General features: G+C 46.0%; 1 protein-coding gene across 1 annotated transcript in view; it reads left to right on the forward strand.

Moving 5' to 3' along the window:
* Nucleotides 1-27,299, forward strand: part of LOC126535571 (G2/mitotic-specific cyclin-B2-like) — a 94,471-nt gene that overhangs the window by 37,578 nt on the left and 29,594 nt on the right. Inside the window, exon 5 of the mRNA XM_055073214.2 lies at nucleotides 12,725-12,886. Coding sequence (XP_054929189.1) covers nucleotides 12,725-12,886 — 162 coding nt within the window. The remainder of the gene's footprint in view (nucleotides 1-12,724; nucleotides 12,887-27,299) is intronic.

Raw genomic sequence — 27,299 nt, forward strand, 5'->3', positions numbered from 1 at the left:
CAACTTTTGTATGTTTTCCATAGTGAAATAACCCGGTTACTACAATGCCCCGATGCTGCATTATCTGTTCTTACGATGAAGTCTGGCTGCATGGTGTCAGAACCGAAACGTAGTGAAATGCAAAAATCTTGAAAATAAAAAAAAAAGAAAGCGAGGAATTCGAGCAGCTGCACGATGGGCCGCTGCTCCAACAGCCGCCGCGCGCTCATTTTTCAGCCACCCTCCAAAACACGAATGAACTGCGCCAACTGCGCAGTTCGCAGATTGCTCGTGCATTGCTTTGTTCGGTGGTCAGCGCAGTTCTGCAGACAGCTTAATTGCTCGCGTTCGTCTTTACTGGTTTCGTCAATCTTTCCTGGCCATGTGGTTTCTCAGCCTCGCTTGACTGGCCGCCGAAACGGAAGATGGCTGATACGCTTGCTGATCATCGGCAATGCATGGTGTTGCCAGTGAAAAGAAAGCGCATGGCTATAGACTTCGAAACTAAGTGCTTTTAACCAATGATGTGATCGTTGCGAACGTGCTTGCATCTGATGGCGACTGCAGCAGCGATGATGCGGTAGGGCAGGCTGCCTCAACGTTGCCCTCACAGGAGGCCCGGCAGATGATTCAGTCTCTCCAGGGCTTCGTTTTCGCAAGGAACCTTCTGCTGCACTACGTAGAGCACCTGGATACATTGGAGGAGGATGTCGGCAAGCTTCGCGTAAAGCATGCAAGGCTGATGGTCATAGACTTTTCTCGTGCAAGCCAGTGAGAAGTATGTGGCGAGATGCTTGTGGCGATCTCTCCTCAGCATTTCTTCTGGATTTTTCAAGCTGACAGGCTGCAGCGGCAGCTTCCTCGTAATGTTTAAAAGGCTCCTTTTGGGGCCACCAAAGCGATGCCTTGGCAGTGCTCACATATCACTTTCCATCTGTGACACCCCTTTGCAGTTGTTATAGCAGTGCCATTCAACGCTGACAGCCGTGGCTTGTTTTACGTGATCGGAGTGCCCAGGAAGCACGTGAACATAATCGGAAGGTGGTGGGGAGGGGCGCTGGCCTACCTGCCATTATAGTTTTCTCGCATCTCTGCCATCCCCCTATTTTGAATCTTTCATGCAACCCGGTTATAACAATTATCGGTTATAACAATGGAAGTTTCGTGGCGCTTGAATATTTTTTTAAGTGGGTTCGACTGCATTCTTTTTTTCACATGGCCCAAGTCTGCAAGAACGCTCCGTCAAGTGCCACCGCCACACAAAAGGTCGACAGCGCTTCACTTATGCACTGCCAATTGCTGACTACGGTTTGCATTGACCTCCTAAGTTTTGAACATCGCCTTCTTCTTAATTTTATTTTTCACCCAAAGCGACATAGACAACATAACTTTATGGCTCTTGTGTGGCTGACATGCAGTCGTAACACTGAGGCTATCGTGTTGGCTGCCACTGCTCAATGGCAGCAGGCCGCAATAGTTTATGCAGTTTCTGCTTCCGGCCAACTAGAACACTCCGCTATTATGCGCAGAATAGTCATGTGCTGCTGGTCTTAAAATATATCGTGAACTCTCGAATAAAAAAGGCTGACTGCACTCTGTTTTGAAATGACAGATGATTGGAACCAGGTGCCATTCTCAAAGCTATGACATATCGCATTCTGTCTTTAGATGGACCTTTTTAACTGAAATTTTCAGCTAAGTACGAGAACGCACGAGAAACTGCACTCATCGTTCGCAAATGCCATTCTGTGCTTAAAATCGGATATTTTGTAGGGGCGGGAAGTTAATTGAGAATAAGCAACTTGATTAGGTTTATGAGCCCACGGTAAAATCTATTTGCCAGTAGCCAGACTTGAGGTCTATCGATGAGAAGTATTTAGCGTTGCAGAGCCGATCCAATGTGTAGTCTATCTGTGGGAGGGGGTATCAGTCTTTCTTCATGATCTTGTTCAGTCGACGATAATCGACGTAGAAACGTAAGGTTCCGTCCTTTTTTTTTTTCACCAAGGCTACAGGAGATGCCCATGGGCTTTTCGACAGCTGGATCATGTCGTCGCGCAGCATTTCGTCGATTTGTTGCCTAATAGCTTCACGTTTTCACGTCGAAAACCGGTAAGGGCTCTGGCGGAGTGGTCAAGCGCACTCTTTGGATATTATGCGATGCTTTGTGGCTGGTGTTTGTTGAATCCTCAACGACGTCGAAAAGCAGTCTTTGTATTGTCGGAGATTTCTGAGCTGTTGCTGCTTACTCATGGGAAAACTTGGATTTCTGTTGAAGTCTGGTTCGGGAACTATGGTCGTCTGGGTAGATGCGGCAGAATCCGAGAGGACAAAGGCATTGTACGTTTCCGCAATTTCCTTGTTGTACACGATTATCGTGCCCTTGCTGATGTGCTTGAATTCTTGGCTTCCGCCAAGAATTCAAGCACATCAGCAAGGGCACGACAATCGTGTTGGTTAGCATCACTTCCGCTTTCCCTCCGTGGAGTCGAGCGATTCCTCTTGCATCGCAAGTTTCATGGTCCAGCAGTAGACGTTGGTTGCCATCGATGCCGCCTTCTACGTCAGCGGGTGTTTCAGTGCCGACAAAAATAATGCTCCTGGAGCAAGGCGGGCTGCTCACTTGATCTTGGAGCACACTCAAGGCCAGGTGACTGCAAGAGCTCTGCAGCGGTATCGCTTAAACTTCGGACAGCGTTATTGATTTGAACTTGGGGGTGTGGCATGACAGTGCCAGGTGACTGCAAGAGCTCTGCAGCGGTATCGCTTAAACTTCGGACAGCGTTATTGATTTGAACTTGGGGGTGTGGCATGACAGTGGGCGACGGCGATATAGATCATTGCTTCTGGCTTCGGTTGCGGTGATTGCGGCTGCACCTGAGAAACTTCAAGTGATCGCTATAGTTAATCCTTGACCATGTCAGTGACAGGCCAGCTGAGGTTGCAACGAAGGCAAGATCTTGCACAGTTTTTCGTGCACAATGGCTGTGGTGTTCTCGTTGGATGTCGCAGTAGCCCAGTGCTTGCATGGCACACTGCGGCACGAGCACTTGGCCATTATATTGCCTGGTGCACATTTTCAGGGTTTTCTCCATCGTTGTTGCCTCTGTCAAAAACTCTGCTATGGTCTTGGGCGGGTTGCGCATCAGTCCGGCGAAAAGTTCTTGCTTGACGCCCTGCATCAGAAAGGGGACTTTTCTGCTCTGAAACTTCCTGGTCGGTTTGGTAGAAAAAATTAGATCTCTTTCATTAAGATTGCGATGGTCTCATTGGGCAGCTGCACATAGGTTTCTAGTAGTTTGGACTCACTCTTAGCACACGATGGTTGTGGATGTCTGAAGAAAGCAGCTGTGGAACAGGTCCCACGTAGTTCAGGTGGTTTCTCAATTCTCGAACCACGTCCAGGCATATGCCCCCTCCCACGGATAGACGACGCATTGGATAGGCTCTGCAACGATAAATACTGCGTTAAAATACTAATTAAACATAAGTCGATGAGAGGGATCGTGAAAAGACCGTCTCGATCATACCAGACGGCCTCTACGAGTTCAAGGTCATGCCATTCAGACTGTACTCGGTGCCTTGGTGCCTGCAACGTTCCAGCGCGTCATGGACATGGTGTTAGCAGGATTGAAGTGCCAGACCTGTTTTGTTTACTTGCCTTCGTTGTCTTCACCGGAAATTTCGACGATCACCTTAGGTGACTTGAGACAGTACTTGACATGAAAATTGTTACAGCGCAAACACATGCAACCACAAAGTATCAAGGACGAGACACAAGTGCTGACTGTCCCGTCCTTGATACTTTTTGGTTGCATGTGTTTGCGCTGTAACAATTTTTATGTCAAGTATGCACCAACTCGCCCAGAAAGAAGTTTTAATGAGACAGTACTAGAAGCCAACAAGTCATCGGGGCTTGTTCTGAAGCCCAAAAAGTGCCGCTTCGCTTAGGATGAGCTTCTGTTCCTGGGCCACGTCATCAGCAAATCTGGAGTCCGCCTTGACCAACAGAAGGCAGTGCGTCAATTCGTTGGGATGTGTGCCTACTACAGGCGCGTCGTCAAGGACTTTTCACGCATCGCTGAGCCGCTGACACATCTAACTAAATGTGATGTCGAGTTTAAGTGGTCAACGCTGCAGGCCGACGCATTTCAACAACTCATATGATGCATGCAGTCGCCCCCAGTACTTGCGCACTTCGACGAGGATGCCAATACAGAAATCCACTGGGACTCCAGTAGCCTAAGCCTCGGTGCCGTCCTAGTCCAGAGAAAAGGTGTACTTGAACTGGTGATAGCTTACACTAGCCGGTCGCTGTCAAAAGCGGAAGGCAATTATTCTGCAACCAAAAAGGAATGCCTCTCCGTTTTGGCTACAGCTAAATTCCACTCTTATCTATATGACAGGCCATTCAAAGTCGTCAGTGACCATCACGAGTGGCGTTGGCTAGCAAACTTAAAGGACCCTTCAGGATGGCTGGCGTGGTGGAGGCTCAGACAGCAAGAATGACATCACTGTAACTGAGAAGTCTGGACAAAAACACTGTGATGCCGATTGCCTATCACGTGTCAGTATCACTTCAAAACAACCTACTCGTAAAAAAACTTCCCACCAGTGCGCGCCAACTACCTTCTTGTTCCCTCAGTGCTGCGCCCAGAAGTACTGCACGCCCTACATGGCGATCCTACTGCTGGGCACCTTGGATTCTCCTGGACGCTATTGAGGATACAGGAAAAGTATTTCTGGCTGTGCCTGACCGCCAACGTCGCCCGTTACGTCAAGACTGCTGAGACGTCAAGACATGTCAAGACACGCGGAGACGCAAGACACAGACAAGGTCAGTGGGATTACTACAGCCGTTCGAGCCTCCTTGCCAACCATTTCAGTAGATTGGGATGGACTTGTTGGGACCCTTTCCGACATCAACATCCAGAAATAAGGGGATCGTCATGGCGACAGATTGCCTCACTCGCTTCGCTGAAACGAAAGTTCTGCTGAATGCTAGCGCAGCCAAAGGTGCGAAGTTCTTCGTCGAGAACATGGTGCCCCAGAAGCCCTCATCACCGACAGAGGAACAGCCTTTACAGTGCAGCTCACCCAAGCCATTCCGCAATACAGCCAGACAAGCCACAGGAGGACAACTGCCTACCACCCGCAGACGAATGGTCTTACAGAGCGCCTGAATAAGACCCTCGCCGACATGCTAGCAACACAAGACCTGGGATGCCATCCTGCCATATGTAATACGGCGTTGCAATAAACAGATCACGCCTTTCAAGCTGGTTTACGGCAGAAACCAGACAACTCTTGGCGCCATGCTGCCGTGAATCTCCGACGAAAAGAGAATCTGGATGTAGTCGCCTATTTCCAGTGTGCTGAAGAAGCTCGACAGCTCGCCCGCCTGTGGATGAACCAGCAGAGGACCGACAGCCAACACAACTTTCGACGACGCTACGTCTAGTACCAGCCCGGCGACCTTGTTTGGGTTTGGACCCCAATAGGCAGACGAGGACTTGGCTAGAAGCTTTTACGCCGCTGTTTTGGACCTTAAAAGATCATCCAACGCATTGGTGCACCCGACTATGAGGTCATACCACACTGAATTTTCCTATCAAGCGCTGCTCACGACCTGAAATAGTCCACGTTGTGCCACTGAAGCCGTTCTACCAGCGCTAATGAACTTCGGGATTTTGCATAGCTGACCTTTGGACTCTTTTTTTTGGACCGTGTTACTTTGGACTTCGTTTCTTTCATAAGTGTCCTTTTTTGTTTCGCTCTCTTGTCAAGTTTGTAGCATTGGGATGATGCTTTTTGAGAGGGGCATTGACATGTGGACTTGCTTATCTTTTACGGGTGAGTGCTTTTAACTGCGACAAATGTTATCGCTCGGTACGGGATGTGCCCGCATGTATCGGAAGTTTCTTGAATGTTACCAATGGTTATATTGTCACTGAAGCTTGTGTAATCTGATTGCATGCGCGACGCGAATTGTGTAGAAATTCCTATGAAAACTGTGTATAAAAACTGGCGCGCTTGGCCAGCAGATTAGAGACTTCGACAATCGCCGACAATGTTCGCCGTTGAGTATAACTTGCTTTTGTGGGCACAAGTTCGCCCAATAAAAAGTTAGTTTTGTCATTCACAGATTTGCCACTGTATTATTCAGTCGCTACTAAGTGACAATATTATGGTGGAAGATGACGTGAACAGCCTTGTAATTAACAGTGTCCAAAGTGCCTACGTAGTTGTGTCTGCAGTGTGACGTCGCTCGTGGTGACACGTGACTTCGAAAATTATTCAAGACATCTGTTATCTGTGCGATCTGTTGGTTGAATTGAGGAATTGAAGTTTAGAGAAGTAATAAAACCCACAAATGGAATGTCTGCATGTTTTTTTGCTTTGCACCGAAGCCCACGGTTGTGTGGTTCCCCCGGTTGTGCGGTCACTTGCGCAGGTACCGAAACTATGCCATTTTCTACAGTGTCCCAGCACGTGATCACGCTCTACGATCCGCTTGTTCTGCCTCGGTATTTGTGTAGCACTGAATTATACCGTTAGTCATGTTTCCTTGTGCATAGCGCGCAAAATCGTGCGTTGTGCAAACGAGACAACAGCTTGCGCGCGGTGCGGTCAGTGGAAATGCATAGCGCAGGAAAAGAAAAGCAAAAAGAAAAAAAAATGAAGGCGGAGCCTGTGACACATGCGTTACGTGATCTTTGAGGTCTGGTATGGGAGAACGCAGGGAAGCAATTTCGCTTGCGTAGGCTAGATGGGGCAAGTGGAGAAAGCGTCTTGCTTGGCAGTACAGCCTGCCTGCTGAAATCGTGTTCGCGGCCCTGAAAAATTTGTCTCTGCTATTAATAAGCCCACTTGAAAATTTTTTGTGGTCGAACGCTCCATAGAGGACACGTAACAACTTCCAGCGTAATAGCCAAAATTTGCCATGGGGCCTGGTGAGAGGCCCTTTAAAGTTTCCTGTTATGCTACGCAAAACAGTGCAATGGTTATATGATCCAAAACACTGAAATTTAGTGCCACGAAAAAATATGAAAGACCGAGAAATAAGAAACGGGCCATGGGATGAACATTCAAGGCATGAGATAACACTGGAATGATCTTCACCATTTGCCCATCGTTAGAAATGCTTGAGCCTGACAGATTGTGGAAATATTGCAGAGAGTATACACGATAGTCCTTCAGCTGTGTTTTTAACAATGTTGTGATTGAAACCATTGTGGTCAAACGTATTTAATTTTACTTGGCTCGTCAAAGAAAAAATATGTGCTTCATCAATTACTATTTCAAGCATGCCTACATCAGAAAGTGTGCCTAATGTAGGACACGTAGTGATATCTTCATGACTAAACACTGAGGAAAATGTCATTTAGAACCTGTGCGCATATGGAGTCCGGCACTATCTCACCATTTGAATCTGCGAGGATAACATCAGGATAGGAAGCTGGATTTATTATGCGCCAGAACCTGTGAGGATTAGTGATAAGCACCGATGCCAAGTCATGACGAAAAAAATGCCGGCGTGTTGTTTTAACCAGGGATTGGTACTGGGCATCATTTTTCATATTGTTTCCATGATACATACTGCCTGTCTTTCTTTGTCCTCATTTCAATACTCTTCTTTTCAATGAGAGGTTTCAGTTGATTATTAAACCAAGGTGTGTTGTGCATTTTTTTAGTAATAACTGGTATATACCTCTCAATGAGTCTACAAAATGTATCCCTGAAAAATGCCCAGTTTTCTTCAACTGTTTGTGTTATGTGGTCCTCTAAAAATTTGTCTGTAAACAATGACAACTCTGAAATGATACTCACATAATCAGCTTTTTTGTAGCATCGTATGCGCTTAGACGCAACTTTGTATTTGGCGTTTGCGTCGGTTGACCAGTAATGATGGTATGATCAGACAAGCCATCAAGAAGAGTAATACTCGAACAGGTGGGTCATTAGTCAGAATGGGGTGAAAGATGTTGGCTGGTATGTCTGAAGAATGTGTGGAGTCCGTAATGAGTTGCGTTAATGAAAAGTCCAGACATACATGAAGGAATGCATGTGCTTCTGTTTGTGAAATTGGAACAGACTGAGTGTTTAATTAATACAAGGAAAATTGAAATCACCGAAACTAATTAGCACTGAATTCGCCAATATTCGCCAACTTCGCTTATCATGCGATGAAATTCGCTTGAGAAATAAGTGCTATTTGGCAGGCGATAAAGTTGCAGCGATATTTCCACTTCCCTTCGTTTCACACTGAATACAGGTGATGGCACACTCGAGCAATGTGGTGATATTGGCAGGCAAAACAACTTAATCTTTTTTTCACCTCAATGAGCACACCACCACCTCTTCTTTGCTTGCGATCACAGCGAAAGAATATGAATTCAGATTAAGTGACAAGTATACTGCTATCAGGATATGTGTCATCCAACCATGTTTTCGTGAGAGCTACCAGGCATGCTGAGCTGGGATAAGCAAGCTGCTTGATTTGAGTCAGTGTCCCGGATATACGTGTCACTGTTTAACACTAGCTTGTTAAACACAAGTTTGTTTTACAAGTTAAGCACAAGTTTGTTGTGACTGTTTTACCATATTGGCCACAACTTGCGGCGTTTATCTCGCACATCCTGTGAGTAGTCGTGGCCAATGCTGAAGGCTGCATTCTTCAGTTTAGTCGCAGCTTGGTATACTTTCAACTTCTTTATTATTAAAAAACGGCAATGATCGGCTGGCTTTTTTCTGGAGAAAAATGACCTCGTTGCTGTGCCCAGGCAACTGTAGTGACTGCGATTTCTAGCTGGTTTTTGCAGAATTCTGCAACAAGGCGTTTTGAAAATTTCCAGGTTTCATTTTGTTGCGAATCAATTAGGCCATAAAATAACACAATTGACCTTAGCGATCTATTTTCCAAATCTTCAACCTTGTATCTTTAAATGAATTCTTTGCTAGGGGCTTGCGATCAAGTGTTTGCCAGGTGAACTTAAGATTGTGGTCATCAATCGTGTGCTGTATTTGCGAAAGGTTTGCATCAAAATTGTTGGGAAGCTTATGCAAGGCCATTGACTGAACCTTTGACTCGAACTTGACAACTCTATTAGTTTTTTATCACAGTGGTATGCATAAGGGGGGAAAAGATAAAAAAGAAACAAGGCACAGGTTTATAAAAAAGATACAGCGATACAAAATACATTAGATTTTTTGACAGATGCAATGTCTTTTGGCAGTTCATTCCAAAGTTTAATAGCTAAAAGGAAAGGATTTGAACAAGTTAGTCCTGCAATGGGGTAGGTATACTTGAATGAATGATCAGTGCGTTGGGAGACTTATGAAGCAGGGTGAATATGTTCTAGTCGAAAAGTGCAAGTGCTGTGGTAGAGTTTGAAGAAGTAATGAAGTAAAGAAATGAGTCTTTTTTGCTGCAGTGTTTAAAGATTCAAGGTGTTTCGAAGGTATGTAATACTCTTGTGTGTGTAGTTGCTTGTTATAAAACGAATCGCATGATTCTGTAAAGATTCCAGTGACTGTGTTAAGCAAGCCTGATGTTGGCTGCAAATAAGAGGCATATTCCAGCTGCGGTCTGACCAGAGTGTTGTACACCAGAAGCTTTGTGTCAGGCATAGCCATGTAATGTTTTATGTATTAGTCCTATTGTTTTACTTGCCTTGCTAGGTGCTGATTCCATGTTAAGTTGGTTGATGTGATCACGAGATATTAAACTGATTTACCTGCACAATGGCAGCATTGTTGATGTTATGAGAAAATAATTTCAAGCAACATGTAGTGAATGTAGGACTGTCACATCAAAATGAGACTTCTTCCCTCCTTTGCACTGCTGGCCTTTGAAGTGCATCGTCCGGTCTGGCAGGAGCTGATAAAAACATGCGGTCTCATCAGCGTTGTAAATAGTCTTCCGAGTGATTCAGCCACCTCTAGAAAATGATCATTGTGCCAGGAATCCACGCCTTATCTGTCGGCAGCCTTTTCCTCGCCCGAGACTACCTGCCAAGTTATTCCGTTCCTTTGGCAGAAACGAAAAAGGCAGCCCACAGTGGTGTTGAACACAGTTATTTCAAGTGCATCGGCCAATTCGCTGGCTTTTTGGAGCATTGGGCCAGACAGGGGGACGTTTTGCAGTCTGGTATCTTTGAACATGAACACAGCTTCGTCCACATTTTGAAAGTTTCCCAGTCACAGCCATTGCCTCGTAGGAGCGAGTTGCGATTCCCGGTGAAACTTGACAATCTTGTCTCAATCTTTCAAAATGGTCTTGACAGTGGATGGGGCAATGCCACTGCTGTCTGCACATGTTGATTTGCTTTTTTCCCTGCAGCAAAAACTGCTTTCGCTTCTTGGTGCCATCGCTAGCTGCATTCGTCGCTGGATTTCGGGCGAACATCGGCAAACCTTTGTTGAAACCTTTGTCGTGAAGTTCTTGGTGAAGTTTGTGGTGAAGCAGTTGGCACTCGACATGGTAATGATGATAGCTACTGCACTCTCTGTTTCATGCGAGAATTGCAATGCTGTTACTTTTAGCCGAATTCGTAATACTGATGTTCCTCAGTTAAAAAGGGAAAAATATGCTACATGCGTTATTCTGAAATATGTGCTATATCGAAATTCGTAGTTAAGAAGTATATTTACGTTGACAATATAGGCAGTCTGACGGGGATTTTTAAAATAGTCGTCAATTTAAGAAATTCGTTAATGTGGGGTTCATAGTAACGAGATTTGACTATATGTAAATCTTTAGCTTTAGAGGGAAAATGGCACTTGATTCCTTTCGACATTCTATTGATAAGAGAGAGAGAGAGAGTGAACTTTAATGAGCACCAGCAGTTCAGTCTGCTGGGCCTAGGCCTCCCACGGTGGGACGTCGAGGTCTTGCCTCTTCGCTGCTTCGTAGGCCTGCTGGGTTGCCCAGAGTTGGTCGTCGAGATGGGAGCTGCGCAGGGTGGCGTGCCATCTTGACGAGAGGGTCACGGGATTAAGGTCTGGATATTGATGTTTGCACTCCCATAGCATGTGGTGGAGTGTTGCTGATTCAGTTTTAGACCTTGCACGTCTGGCTCGGGTAGATGTCAGGGTGTATGATGTGATAGCGTGTGAGGGAGGGGTATGCATTTGTCTGTAACAGGTGAAGGGTGGTTGCCTGTGCTCTGTTAAACTTGTGGTGAGAGATGGGGATGGTTCTTCTTGCGAGGAAAAATGACTTCACAAGGTCGTTGTATCTTGTAAGGCGGTCGCGTCCTGCAGGTGCACCTGCACAGTCTCCGTTATGGTTGACTAGTCCTCGTGCTACGGAGTGTGTAACCTCGTTGAGGTTGGTGAGGTGCGGGTGGACAACGCCGGCATGTGCTGGGATCCAGACGAGGGTGATTTGATTTTCAGACAAATGCGGGGCTTGTTGCAAGATACGGAGTGATTGCTGAGAAATATGACTGGCATAATTTACTGTCATCATCATCAGCCTTGTTACGCCCATTGCAGGGCAAAGGCCTCTCCCATACTTCTCCAACAACCCCGGTCATGTACAAATTGTGGCCATGTCGTCCCTGCAAACTTCTTAATCTCATCCGCCCACCTAACTTTCTGCCGCCCCCTGCTACGCTTCCCTTCCCTTGGAATCCAGTCCGTAACCCTTAATAACCATCGGTTATCTTCCCTCATTACATGTCTTGCCCATGCCCATTTCTTTTTCTTGATTTCAACTAAGATGTCATTAACTTGCCTTCGTTCCCTCACCCAATCTGCTCTTTTTATCCCTTAACGTTACACCCATCATTCTTCTTTCCATAGCTCGTTGTGTCGTCCTCAATTTAAGTTGAACCCTTTTCGTAAGCCTCCAGGTTTCTGCCCCGTAGGCGAGTAGTTTACTGTCCTGGCATAATTTGGAATTCCATTCAAAAACTAGATCATGCTGTACTTCTTGATTTCTAGGCAACTGAGGTTACTGATACCTTGCAATGTGCCTGTTATGCAATGTTGGGAGACTCCCAAGCATGGGCAGTACAGTGTTCATTTGCCCAAGATTTGCAAGCATTAAACCTTGTGATAAGTTTTCTAATATTCATTTCGATATTCATCTTCTTTAAGTTAGACTCGAAATCTACTGTTCAGTGTCTATGTGGCGCTATTTTAATTGAAAAAAGCATGTAAACACAGACATGGTATGTGCGTATCATTAAATGCCTTGAATGTGAAAACCATATTTTAACGTTTGAAAACCTACGTCATCTGTCATAGCTATGGCAGCACACATTGGGTGTTCATCCTCAATCTCTGAGGTTGGGTGGCACACGCTTGCTGCCCCATCTCGGAGGCCATGGTTCATAGTCGGATTGCGCCACCATTTTGTTGCAACAAGATTAATTTTTTTTTTCAGTGAACATCCACTTGACTTTTATTGTGAACGAAACAGGCAAGTACAGTAGTGCCCACAAATGTCGTATTAAAGTGAACCTCCTCTGTGAAATGCGAGCTCGACAGGGCCTGTAGCGGGCGAAAGCAACATCCCTATGAGCACGTGTCGAAATGCCGCTCCTGTGACGTCAATTCTTATGCATGTAGATTCCTATATTATTAATGGGTCTGACGTTCACACGTGCCCACTGCGGTGGGAAGGACACCAGGCTGGCTTGAGGTGGTGTTGGCATGATTGTTCGCACATGCAGGCCTGTTGCCAACGTACCTGGCACTTCTATTTATTTATTCGTGATGCATGATTCACTTGCAGAAAAAGTGGCCTGTGAGGACCAGGTTCCTCCAGATGCAGCCGGAGGTGACCCCCGAGATGAGGGCCATCCTCATCAACTGGATGATGCTGGTGCACCAGCGCTTCCAGCTGCTCCAGGAGACGCTGTACCTTGCAGTCTCGCTCATCGACAGATTCCTGCAGGTCAGCACATGCTTGCCTCTTAACCTTGTGAAGGGTTCAAGCGTAGGTAGTTACTTCATATATCGTATTCATTAGAATCTAGGCCGATAGTTTTTTCCTAATAATCATATACCGTAAAAATCCACGTATAATACGTTTTTTCCTATTAGCGTCCCAAATTTCCGCCTCGTACTATATGCGGATCCGAAAGAAAATTTCAGTCAGAAATTTGGTTTCATTATTGTTGCGTGGCTATGGCTTGGCTTTCTTATTGCTGCGTGGCTATGGCTTGGCTTTCTTATTGCTGCGTGGCTACGGCTTCGCTTCCTTATTGCCGCGTGGCTACAGCATTTCTTTATTGTTGAGCAGCACACGTGCAAACGACACTGCGCGAAGTGCATCTTTTTTATTCTGCATTGAAGGACCAAGATGTGCAGACCACGAAAACAGTACTCAGCTGCTTTCAAGAGAAAGGTTATTTTAGCCGTACAGGACATCAGCAACAGTGTGGCTGGGAAGCAGTTTGGCATCAACGAGGAAAGCATTCGCAGATGGCGTCGACAGAAGCAAGCCCTTTTCATGTGCAGCGGAACGCGAAGAAGCTTTCGCAGCCCGAAGAGCAGGACATTCCTGGAAATCGAACTTGCCCTGACAGAGTTCGTATGCCAACAGGGAGCCGCGCATATAGCTGTAAGCGTGGAGCTTACACAGGCAAAAGCTAAGGAGCTTGTAAGAGAAAAAGGGCTACCGAGCTCAGTCTTCAAAGCGAGCAAGCACTGGATTTATCGCTAAATTGGCCGTGCTGGATTTTCCTTATGCCGCAGAACTTGGATTTTGCAAAAGCTGCCTGAATCGTTCGAAGAGCTGCTTGTGGCTTTCCAGCGCCACGTTACTTCGCTGCGCAAGTCCAAGACCTTCCAGCTAGAGGAAAATCGGCAATGCTGACCTAACGCGGTTTATCTTGACATGCCATTGCCCTTTACCATGCATGAGAAGGATTCTAAACTAGCTTATGTCCGGTCCACTGGCAACAAGAAAATGAGAGTTATCGTTACATTGTCGTGCATGGCAGATGGACGCAAGCTCCCGCCCTACGTTGTCTTCAAGCGCAATACAGTGCCTGAAGGTGAGGAGCTGCCAAAAAATGTGGTCGTGAGATGCCATGAGAAAGGCTGGATGAACAAGAATCTTGTGCTCGACTGGCTAAAGTCTCTGTGGAGAGGCTGTTGTGCGAATCCGGCACCAACCTTCATGGTAGAGTGCATAACTGCGACTGTACGAGGACTTATGAAGAAACAGATAGCCACAGTGCTTCACTTTCAACTATAGATTTTATTTTCGCACGTTTCGATAAATATATACCGTACGAGCGGAAACAAACTTAACAGCAAAAAAGAAAATTCGGTGGTGAATTTCGATAAACAGATTAGTGTGCAAGGCATGGGGAAAACATGTACTGCAGAGGTCACAAAGATAAACCGAGCAATCTTGTCTCCTTTTCAGATAACTTTTCCTCTAATTGCTATCTCGTAGGCCTCCACAATCTCCCTCGTCATCCTGCTATGAGCCCTATACAGAATGGTAGTACTTTCAAACATGGGCTTGCATGAACAATCTCGACGGTGAATACCCAAATGACCCAAGATTACCCTAGTGACATATCGATGCTCTTTTAATCTTCCATTAGTGCATCTACCGGTTTCACCAACATGCATTCTTCCGCATGAAAGTGGAATCACATAGACAACGTTATGAGTACAGGTTACAAATTGTTTGCAATGTTGAGTAGAACATGCGTTCCTTTTGTTATTCTGTGTTAATCTGTTTGCATAGCATCTCTAGATCCTCAGGGGCAGAGAAAACCACGTCCACCCCTGATTTTGCCGCTATTCTTCTGAGGTTATGTGAAATGCAATGAATGTATGGTACCACAGCAAATTTCTTTGCTCTAGCATTGGCACTGTTTCCATTCGACGCGCTTTTGCACTTCCTGCTTAAGCCCTCCGTGACAGAGGTGAGCATACGTGTCAGGTAACCAGAATCTGCCAGGCGCTTGGCCTAATCTCTGAAACTGGCTTCCATTTTGTGGTCACATGACTTCGTCAGAGAATTATTAAAACATGTTACTACTGTGCGTTCTACAAGTTTTGAATGAGCGGAATGAAATGGTAGGACTAGCTTATTGCCTCTCGGCTGATAACTCCAGCAGGTCATTTGTGGAGAAAAGTACAATCCCAAGTCTAAAAACCCTATGAAATCGCCTATGGGGACTTCATGTGTCAACGACAAAGGGGGCAACACTTCAGTGAACGAGGATACGGTTTTTGAAACCAGTGAGTCAAAATTGTCTGATTCGTTATTCAATGATTATAAAATCGTCAACAAATCTGAACACTTTCACGACATCGGTGTCATTTTTCAGGCGTTCATCAAGAACCTGGTCACGGTTAGTTAGATGCAAGTCACTTAAGCAGGGAGCAATACATGAGCCAATGCATATGTCATCTTTCTGTTTGACGTTTCCTTCTCAAGTCTAGTAAGTCGACTTAACGTGAAAACGAAGAAGTTCTAACAATCTGTCGCTAGTCAAACCACAAGCGTTTTAGAATCGAACCGCTCCAAACTTGTCAGTGCAGTCAGATACACATTTCATCGCGTCATCTGTGGGAGAGAATAGTACGGATCCTTTAAGTCAATGGAAAAAGCAACAAGGTTCCTGTCTTCAGTCTTTAAAGAATTCCACCACTTGTTCAGACTTGGTTACCAAAATGGGTCGTCGATTGGCAAGAGCTTTAAGTGTTTCTGTAAGAACGTCACTACATCTTTTTGCCAAGTAGCATTCTCTGACACTCACTCAGAGGGGACATTCCAGCTTGTGTGTTTTTGCTGACAAAAACAATTCAAGGTCCCCCTATGTGCTTTTTTCGATAGACTGGGATAAGCCATCTAGTTTGAAGCTTTTGCATAGCTTCTTTGCTTCATTTTGGACTTTCTTAAGTGTTATGTCCTTGTGGACCCTGAAAGTTGACGAAATGGCTTCACGAGCCTTTGAATTATACATTGTCCTGTTCATCACCACGAAACCACCCTCCTTATCCGCAGGGATAAGTGTGAGCGCATTGTCTTTCGAGAACTTAAGTCTTGTTCAAGGAGAACTTTTCGCTAAGGGGACGGGACCGCGTAAGCACATCCTCCCTCAGATACACACCTTTCCGACTCGACTTCAGGTACTTGCTTTGACACTTGTCGTACCATTGCCAATAGATCGGGAGCAGACATCTTTGGCTGAGTCGCGAACTTCGGCCCACATTTGAGTACTTGCTGTACCTTGTTTGACAGCCCCACGTCACCGACGATCTGTACCTGGCTCGTTGATGCTGAAGGCTTCTTCTGTAATCCCTGTCTCAGGCTTGGTAGAGCATGCTGCCATAGGAATTCCATCGTACAGTCGATGGTCCGGGTGAACTGTCGCCACGAGTTCCCACTTGTTGTAGGTTTCAGAAGTAGCCGCAAGTTTTCTCTGTACATTCGCACTTGTTGCTGCCATTCCGAGCGCTATCGTTATCCCGGGTGGGGTGATGTCTCGGCTGCAGTTTGTGTGAACAAGCCATTCAAGGACGCTCAGGTGAGCCTGCAGTGATGGCGGCTGAAGCAGGCTTCACCAGCCACGCTATGCAAGTGGATTGTGGACGCATGGGCCAGCATACCAGAGGACCTTGTGCATTGTGCATCCCAGAAGTGCGGCATCGGCATCTCAAACGCTCTCGATGGTACAGAAGAGTACCTCTGGGAAAATACATCAGACAAGGAACTATCCGAAGAAAGCGCAGCTGAGGAAGACAGTGATGAAAGTGTGGAGTGCAATTGAAATGTTGTCCTTGAGTTTTCCCAACTCTTATTATACGCGGATACAACTTTTTTTTCCATTTCGTGTCCCAAAAGTTTCACGTCATACTATATGCGGGTTCATATTATACGCAGGTTTTTACGGTACAAAACTCTAGCGTTGGCTTAGATTCTGGCATTTTTTTTTAAACGTGCCCGTTTGTAACTGAAAATGATCAATATGGTCCATAGCTAGTGTCATATAGAGAAGTCGGTATCGCAGCCGCTACTAGCCGGGCCAGTAGCCAATTGAAGTACACGAGCGGTTATGTCGCTTTGACCTGTCGTATTGGAGCAGGTTCTATGGTATCGGAGTGTGGCATGGCGTTATCGTAATGGTACACTATAGTGCCACTTTCAACCGAAAAGTTGTGCAAGCCGCAGGGGAATAGTAAGGCAGGCGTCACTTCAACATCGATGAGGAAAACCTCCATCATTGGGAGGGGCAACAGGAGACGCTTTTGCGTGTGCTGCAACGAGGAGATGACAGTGATAAGGAAGATAAGTGTGCAATAACAGTGGAGCTGTTCAGAGATCGCGCCGCTTTTCGACTCGTGCGATGCCGCACTGTCTGTGTATGCATGGGCACGCGTGCGCAAACGAACGTGTGGTCTTCGTTATACGGACGAGGCCAACGGTAGTGATGACGTAGAGTGAGCTCGGCATGTTCATATCAACTAAATGCTTTTGTCATTTTGTGAACGCTCTTCACTTTCGCGTACTTTCGAGGTAAGGCCTACATTCGAGGTAAGTTTTTTTATTTTTTTCTGGCTTTGGACATTCGGGGTTATGCATCACTACTTGTTTTCTGGGCCCCGCAGGGGCGTCTGCGTCAGCGGGCGTTTGGTATGTTGCGACACCACACACCCGAGCACATGAGGGTTGGACCCTCCCACGTGTAGCCGTGCACAGCTTAGCCGTGTCTGGGCAAGGAAGGATCCTGAGGGTTGAACAGATGCCAGATGTTTGGACCTTTCAGGCCTCCCAGCAGAGGCAACACACCTGTTTGGCCTCTGCTTTACATAGACGGCATCCCCGGAGTGACCCACCTGGGGAAAATCGGCAGTCTCCTTTTTCTGTCCCCCTCTTCAATCTTTTTCCTTCTCTCTCACTTTCAATCTTTCCTGTCTTCTACTCACTTATTCTTACTTGCAAATTTCTGGGTGGCAAGGGTTAACTGTGTGTAATATATTCAGCCTTGGGTATATACATTAGGTTATAGTGGCATTGTATAGCTGGCATCTACAGGTCCTTTGGAACCTGTAGCGTCCCCTTATTGGGCTCGGCAGTGGGTGGCACCTGGCTCCTGATCATCCAGCGCCTCAGAAGGCGATTGAGGTCGACCCGAAAAAGGGACAGGTAACCTGAATGGTTACTGCCCTTGTAATCTCTTCTAAGCTTGTAATCACACACAAGTAATTTTTTTTCAATTCCAATAAAATCGCTTTCATCAGTCATTGGAATTGCATTCACCATCTAGGTGACATCAAAGACTTATAAATAAGTTATCACCAGTAGCATTCTGCCTTGAAGAAACGAATCAAGGTCCCAAAAATACATTTTCATACAGGTTTTACTGTTGTAAAAAAGGACCACGAGCACTCCAACAGTCTATTAGGAGGTGTCCCTATTGTTATCCAAGGCAGCATTCCCACACAGAATGTTTTATTAAATACTACGTACAAGACAATAGCCAAGGTCGATTCAAATAGGTCGCGAAGCTTCGGGCGAAAAGTGGTTCAGTACAGATTGTCACCGACATCAGCATGGGGGGTTATGGGAGCAGCGCTTCAAGCGCGACTATGTTTGGAGGGAACAAACATTGGGAAAGAAAAAAGCATTTTTTATTCAAACAAGACAGATTCATTCAACGAAAATAAAATTCCTAGTCAACTTTATACAGTCGAACCCGACTATATCGAACCAGTTTACATCGAATTATTCCATATATCGAACAATTTCTGGACACGGTATAGTTACAATGAGTATATATAGCAAAAATTACGCTTACATCGAACAAAACTAGTAGCGACTCCCGATATATCGAACGTCAAGCGGCGGAAAGTGCCCCCGGAAGTTGGCTTTCCCTCGCGGTGACGGAAAAAAACCCGGCGGCGCGGCTCCATCCAACCGCTCTCCCTACGTGACCGCGCTACCTCGGAGCCGCCGACGCCCCCCTACAAAAAATAATCCTGGCCCGCCCGCAGCGCTTGCTCAGACAGCCAATCAGAGGCTCTTGTGCCGTCGTCGTGCAAGATGGCGAAAGTGCGAGCTGTCTGGCTGCTTATCTGATTCATTGTGTGCGCCTTCTCCCGCAGTGTTGCCGTGATGAAGCGGCAGAATTCGCCTTTCGTCGTGAAGCTCGAAATCATAAATCGGGTCGAACGCGGTGACAAGTCGGATGTCCCTGAACGTACAAGATTCCGAGATGCACTCTCTGCACGATTTTGAAGGGGGGAAATTAGGGCTAAAGCGGCCTAACTCACGACCCGGTGCCCGTAGTGCCCGTGACGCCCGACGCGTACGCACGGCCGTGTACGAGTGGTTCATCCAAAATAGCTTCAGCCGTACTGACTTCCGCGTGCTCGGTGATGACTGTAAATTCTGATTAATGCGACGAAGCCGTTGCCGTTGCCAAAGTTTGGAGCGAGCTGTCAGAATTTCCGGAAGCTGTTGACGAATCAACGGTGGAAGAGTTTGTGAGCGCAAATGATGGTGTCGCGACCACGAGAGAGCCCTCAAACGAAGACTAGATTGCCGACATCGTGCCGAGCACAAGGGAAAATGGGCACAACGACGAAAGCAACGACAGTCTTTGGCCCACATTCTCCGAAGTGATTGATGCGCTCGCACTAGTCCGGTGCTTCTGCGCGAATGCGGAATGTTGCGGCCTCAGCTGCTCCGACTCCTTAAACGAAGTGGAAAAGTGCGTGCCTCGCACGCAGCGAAATTGCCCAAGTAGAAGAAAATGCAGGACCATTTCGTGCGAAACTAAGCTAGTTTCATCAATAAAAGTGATTTTATAAATGGTATGTTCTTTTATGACATCCAATTATTTAGCAGGCTTATATCGAATTATGCTCTATATCGAACTGATAGGTGTTTTTTGGCGAGTTCGATATAGCTGGGTTCGACTGTATATTCGTCACGAGTTAAGAAAATACAAGTTTAATTTTTTGACTAGTAATAAATGCATTTCTTTTCAGCGCCCATCGCTACAGGGGACGTTACGCCACTATCACTCGCAATGCAATGCAAGTCTTGAAATGGGCAGAAAGGCGCACTCGTAAAGTTCACCTGTCGAAATACGCCCCCCTTCACAGTTAATGCTTTTTTGCTTGTTGAAGTTTGTCTGAATTTGGTGACGCGGGTAGCTTCATCGCTTCTTAATCTGTTCAGTCAAAAGTAGTGAGTTACGACCGCCAGATAATTGTGTAGTTGTTTTCGTGCGACTGCGCTGCCCGACTGGCTTGGTATCCGACAATAGGATCGGCACTCTACACCTAAAGCTTTCATTGGCCTCCAAAGCAAGTATGTTCTGTGCATGGCTGCGACTTCAACCATACGGCTAGGCTTTTCCTGCATCGCTTTCCGCGCTGAAAGCTCGAAACGCCCATCAAGTTCAATGGCGGGGCACTTGAATATATAGCTCCAAAGGCAGGGCAACAAAACAAATTTCGCGCCTTCGAAAACAACATGTCACTTCTGCTTTTAACGGACATGGCGTCACATTATTTTTTCTTTCGCCGGAAGTGTTCCCACCACATACAGATGGCGCTAAGCCCCATGAACCGCCAATGGGCCGCCATGTTTTGAACGTATGGGCTCCTATGGAAGCTTCGCTACCAGGTATATTTACCTTGCAGTAGCTGTCACCGTTTTATCATTTGAGACTGTCACCATCTGTTGATTGTACATTCCTCCCCATAGCCATTTCACTACTCGAGACCTGGGAGACTTAACAGATCAGTTACCGGAGCCACTTGTTTTAGATTTATAATGCTCATTGCACTCTTTGGGGCAGTGTCACAACTGACCAAAGAGGGCAACTCAATATTGTATTGTCAAATGACATCTCTTTTAAACTCAGGTGCACGGACCTGAGTATTTGGCCACAACTTCCTATATGAGTACTTGGCCACAACCTCCTATATGAATACAGTGGAACCCCGTCCATACGTTTTTCACCGGACCGAGGAAAAAAAACGTAACAGCCGGGAAAACGCAACAGTGAGGAAAGCTCCGAAAATGAATGAAAAAGTGCAGCTTCAACTATAGACAATTTATTTCCACAGAGTGCGCTTAGAACTTAAAAAAGAGTCTACAATGGTGGCTTGCCGTTTCTTTCGCTCGCTAGAAATCTCCACACGTTTCTCAATAGCCTGGAAGGCGGCATTGCTGTCAGCGTCGCTGTGAGGTGCGACGTACCTGCGGAGGACGTCCAGAGCCGCGACGGCTTTGCCAAAGCTGGGATTTGGCAACTCCCCAGCATCATGCGGCTCGTGCTCCTCGTCGTCACCGTGCCACGGCAATGGCAACGAACGAAGGAATATCCGCGGGAAATGTTGCCCTCTTTGGCGTAATCATGCTAACGTGCTAACGATTGTTTAGTATTGCTGCGGAGCGCGTGTGTCCGAGCAGCCCGGTTCCGCGCAGCGCGGCGTGGTTTCGCGAGAAATGTAAACAAGAGAGGAGAGCTGGCCTGATAGGCGGAGCAACGCCATGAGCACCGCCAGCTTCCGGCTTCCCTTTAGCTATAGCTTCACAAAGAGTGACGTCAGGGCCTCTCCCGAGTTTCCTTCCTCCGTGAGTCGACCCGTCCAACAAACCATGCGGTGACCGTAATCAGTGATGATAGCGAGAGCATTTTTCACGAATGGCCACCTAGTGGCGGCCTCTCAAACTCGCGTGCGGTTTTTTGCAGCCAGTTCCATAGCCAAGCCCGGTCAAAACTCGTCAAAGGTCAAAATGGCGGTTGGAGCGCATTGCCTACTTTAGCCCAGGCGGGTTCGGGTTGCGACGCATCATGCGGGAACGTTTTCACAGCTACTACGTAACAGCGGGGTTGCTTATACATTGGATCCTATGGAAGCTATGCCGGGACCGGATGAAAACGACGTAGCAGCCGGGAAAACGCAGCAGTGAGGAACGTAACAGCGGGGTTCTACTGTACAACAATCAAACTCCGACCCTCAGTCCGCAGCAGAGGCTGCTAAGAATCCCTGGATCCGGACAGGCCGCCATTGGAATCTGAACCTGGCAACGTTTAATGCTAGAACGTTATCTAGTGAGGCGAGTCTAGCAGTGCTATTGAAGGAATTAAAAGGTAGTAAATGGTATATAATAGGGCTCAGTGAGGTTAGGAGGACAAAAGAAGCATGTACAGTGCTAAAAAGCAGGTACTTTCTGTGCTACTGGGGCTTAGAGGAGAGACGAGAACTAGGAGTCGAATTCCTGATTAATAAGCATATAGCTGGTAACATACAGGAATTCTGTAGCATTAACGAGAGGGTGGCAGGTCTTGTCGTGAAACTTAATAAGAGGTACAAATTGAAGGTCGTGCAGGTCTACGCCCCTACATCCAGTCATGATGACCAGGAAGTCGAAAGCTTCTGTGAAGACGTGGAATTGGCAATGGGTAAAGTCAAAACAAAATACACTATACTGATGGGCGACTTGGGAAGAATTGGGGATAAGAGTTAATGGAAAATACCATAGTGACACGTGTACTTATCGTTATCGGACGACCACGTTTCGCCGCTTAACAACTGTAATCGCACAGCGACGGACGTGCCTGCATGTATCCGACGTTTCTGGAAAGTTATCGATGCTTCTATCCGTTGTCTGTTGTCGCCGAACCTTATGTTATCTGATTTCATCACCTGACGCGAATGGTGTAGAACTTTGTGGAAGGCACGCGGGTCCGAACGATTAGTCTGGAACATTCGACGACTGCTCTATAAAAGCCGACGCGCTTGACCCGCTGATCAGATTTCCGACGATCGCCGACTGTGTTCGCTGCTTTCGTTGTGCTATAAGTGTAGCCTGTTTTGTGGGCACAGGTTCGCCCAATAAAATCTAGTTTTGCCTTTCACAGTATTGCTACTGTGTTCTTAACGTCACCACCACGTGACAATAGTAACTTGCGATTCGCTGATGATATTGCCTTGCTTAGTAACTCAGGAGACCAATTGCAATGCATGCTCACTGACCTGGAGAGGCAAAGCAGAAGGGTGGGTCTGAAAATTAATCTGCAGAAAACTAAAGTAATCTTACGTCTCAGAAGAGAACAGCAGTTTACAATAGGTAGTGAGGCACTGGAAGTGGTAAGAGAATATATCTACTTAGGACAGGTAGTGACCGCGGATCCTAATCATGAGACTGAAATAACCAGAAGAATAAGAAATGGCTGGGGTGCATTTGGCAGGCATTCTCAGATCATGAACAGCAGGTTGCCATTATCCCTCGAGAGAAAAGTGCATCACAGATGTCTTACCAGTACTCACGTACGGGGGAGAAACCTGGAGGCTTATGAAAAAGGTTCTACTTAAATTGAGGACGATGCAACGAGCTATGGAAAGAATGATGGGTGTAGCGTTAAGAGATAAGAAGAGAGCAGTTTGGGTGAGGGAATGAACGAGAGTTAATGACATCTTAGTTGAAATCAAGAAAAAGAAATGGGCATGACATGTACTGAGGAGGGAAGATAACCGATGGTCATTAAGGGTTATGGACTGGATTCCAAGGGAAGGGAAGCGTAGCAGGGGGTGGCAGAAAGTTAGGTGGGCGGATGAGATTAAGAAGTATGCAGGGACGACATGGCCACAATTTCTACATGACCGGGGTAGTGGAGTATGGGAGAAACCATTGCCCTGCAGTGGGTGTAACCAGGCTGATGATGATGATGATGCACCAACCTACTTTTCAGACTTCCCGCACTTTTAGTTGTTTAGATATAGCTTTTTGCTATCTCTTTTTAGGGATCCTAAATGGGAAGCTCTCGACAGGTCATATGGTAGTAATCACTTACACGCAGTCGTCAAACTGCAGTCATCACCACAAACCTTAGTAACTAGGCCACGCCGGTGGAACTTCCAGCTCACTGGCTGGCCGGCTTTTATGGAAAATGCGAAACTGAAAGTTGTCTTTTCACCAGAACTAAGTGTTCACGAACTTAACAAAAAAAATCACTGAGGTTATAATCTCAGCGGCAGAAAAGGCAATACCCTAGTCATAGGCAATACCCCAGCACACAAGAAGCTAAATCCCTGGTGGACAAACGAGTGTACTGAAGCGAAAAAAGAACAAAAGGCCTGGAAAATTCTACGGAGGTACCTCACATATAGCAACCTTTTAAATTTAAAACAAGCGAAAGTAAGATTCATTCGAAGAAAGGCAGAAAAATCGTCATGGCAAAAATACATATCTTCAATCAATAGTAGTCACATAAAAACGAATGTTGGACCTGGTGAGGAAATTTAAGGGAGTACTCGTCATACACAATGCCACTACTTGCATGTCAAAGCACACACACAAGACCAGGCCAACTGATTAGGCGAGCCGTTTTGCAGAGTCTCCAGCTCAGTGAACTACTCGCATACATTCTTAAAATATAAACATTCGGTGGAGAAACAGGCTGCCCACCACTGGGGCTTAATGAACTTTATAATAATGACCACCTCACAATTCAGGAATTGAACAGTGTTCTTTCCACCAGTAAAACAACGGCAACAGATCTTAACCGTGTCCACCACACAATGCTGGAACACCAATCTAAAGCATCGGTAGAGACACTTAAGTTTTTCAATAAGATAGGGGAGTCTGGGGTAATGCCTACAGATTTAAAAAAACACAGCAGTAGTGCCTTTTCTAAAATATGGTAAACCCGCAACATCCCCTAGCAGCTATAGACCCATTGCACTAACAAGTTGTCTAGCTGAATCCTACGAGAGCATTACAAACATAAGACTCGCATTCATCAAGAAGCCTAATAGAAGCCTAATACAACAAGAAGCCTAATAGACAAGCACCAGTGCGGATACAAAAGGGGCTGCTCCACCACTGACCATCTCGTGCGACTAGAACATGAAATACGTGATGCATTTCTACATAAACACTGCCGTGCAGTTTTCTTTGATTAAGAAAAGGTGTACGATACCACGTGGCAAGATGGAATCTTAAGAGACCTGGCTGGTCCTGGGATTTCGTGGCAGAATGCTAAATTGCTTAAAATAAAAATGGGAACAGCGCAACGCAGGACGAGTGAGTAAAGAGCAGAGGACAGAGCGCTGACTACCAACCAAATGTTTTATTTGTAGAAGCATCACATAAAGACATTGTTGAATGTGACAAAGAACATAAAAAGGATAAGAAAGATAAGCGTCAGCCAAGAAGATAATTGAGTTTTTGTTGAGAGCGTGAGGGACGCAGAACTGACATGCATGTGTCGCCACTTTCGAATATCCAAAATACTTCAAAGATTTCCCGCGCATGCTTTTCACTATATCTGCCAATTTCGCACTTAGATCGGAGTGGAACCACGTGTTACAGTGGGCAACCAGATGACTGTACGGGTTTCCTTTTAGTGAAGCGGCATGCTTGTGCAGGCGATCATTAATGCACCTCCCCGTTTGCCCGATATAGCAACGTTTACAATCAAGTGGGATCTTATAGACTACCTGCGTTGTACTGTCAATAAAGTCATACAGTCAATACATGCGTCTTATAGCAGCCTTTGCACGTGACAGTATCCTCCTTATTGACTATTTTGCACAACCCGCTCAGTTTATTAGGGGCATTGCACACCACCCTCACTCCTGCCTTGGCTGCAATTTTCATAATGTCATGGGAAATGCGGTGTACATAAGGAATGATGGCAAGCCTAGATATCGAAGGCGGTGACTGCATAGTTTGGTTTCCGGCGTTCTTTAACTCTTTTACAAGGCCACCAGCAACACTGCACAACACGCTGGTCGGGTAGCCTGCTGATGTTCGTCTGTTGACTTGTGCTGAAAAGCTCTGTTCAACAGAGTGCTCGCACGAGCACTTCAGAGCAGCTCTAAAACATGCCTTAGCGATGCCTCGTTTTACGAGTTCGGAGTGTGCAGATGAAAACGGGAAAATCCCTTTCTTTGAGCGAGGCAAGTAGCTCCAGCACACGTGATGAGGTTTAAAAACAATTTCAATGTCTAAAAACATCAAACGGTCATTAGTGGGCTCTTCCGTTAATGTAAAATGCTTCATAACCTCAGTGAGGTAATGAAGGATTTCATAACCTTGTCATAACCTGTCAGGTGATTTCAGGTGCCTCGTTCCCCCTTAACTCTTCTGTTACTGAGAGAAAATGGATGTTTTTTATAGGACTCGGGAAAAAATTATTTACCCCTAGAAATAATATTCCAGCAAGCATTCCAGCATAGCATATTGGGCATAAGAAAATGCTCTTTCCAAAAACTTGTTGCCAAACAAAAAAAGTATTATGTACACATAAAAATTCTATAAAGTGTTATTTTTGCTGCCAGTTGATAAAAACAATAAACAAAACATATCTACAAAAACATTAATATCAAAGGATATTCAAAATATACATTTCGAAGATAACCCTGGAATAGTATGAAAAAAGAAATGTTAGTACACTGCCGTTCTTGTGGTACAAAAAAGAAAAGACCAGTTGTCGCTCATGCCATGCAGTGAAGTAGTTTCTGGATTTTGTGAAGCATAGGTGCACTCCGCACTGTTCCCACAAGACTTCTGGTTTCTGTTCACTTTTGTAGTCCTCATAACATTTTGAAGTTCCACCTTTTTGGCATCTTCCGAGGATGGTCCGATAAGAAGTCGAAGGGACCTACTTCACTAGTTAGTCTAGAGTAATGCACCTCTTCCAGGACCGAGGACACTCAGCATAGCTGTGCAGCTACAAGATTATGCATCCAAGCATATCTGTTTGCAGCATTTTTTCAGATTGTCTTTATCAACTCTGCAGAGAAGAGTAGAAAGTAATCCCACACCGTTGGCAACTGTCCTGCCCTGCTCCGTAGTGCTGGGCTGAGATGTGCTACAAGCGGCCTTCTTGGCCTGAATGGAACTTTCTTTGCTGCCGATAGCGGCACATCATAACGAAGCGAAGTATGCACCCTGAAGATAATCAGTAGAGCTGCCAGGTCGTGCAAAAAGATTGGCAGGTCAGCACCCACAAGGAACGAGACCGCTCAACCCTTTGAGGGTAGAATTATTTTGAAAAAAGACTGTCCCAGGTGGTCAGATTACATTATTGTGGATATTGAATGTGCAAAATGTATGAAGTCGGGCATTAATAGTAAAAGATAATTAGGAACAGTATTTTGGTTTCGGCATCACTTAGAACTGCAAAATGTTCAATAGTATTTCCGAGCGTGGTACTCCTTGAAACACGGGTCTACGCACAGCGCCTTATCGCAGTCTGCACACCTAAAATGCGTGTCTGTTCTCTCGGAGCGAGGAGTTGTGTTGGCGCACACGACATCTTTGCGTGCGGCTGCGTGCGGCAGAGGTCTGAGGCACCCTCTCGCGT

The sequence above is a fragment of the Dermacentor andersoni genome, chromosome 7, assembly GCF_023375885.2.
Source record: "Dermacentor andersoni chromosome 7, qqDerAnde1_hic_scaffold, whole genome shotgun sequence".
In the NCBI taxonomy this organism is placed as follows: Eukaryota; Metazoa; Arthropoda; class Arachnida; order Ixodida; family Ixodidae; genus Dermacentor; species Dermacentor andersoni.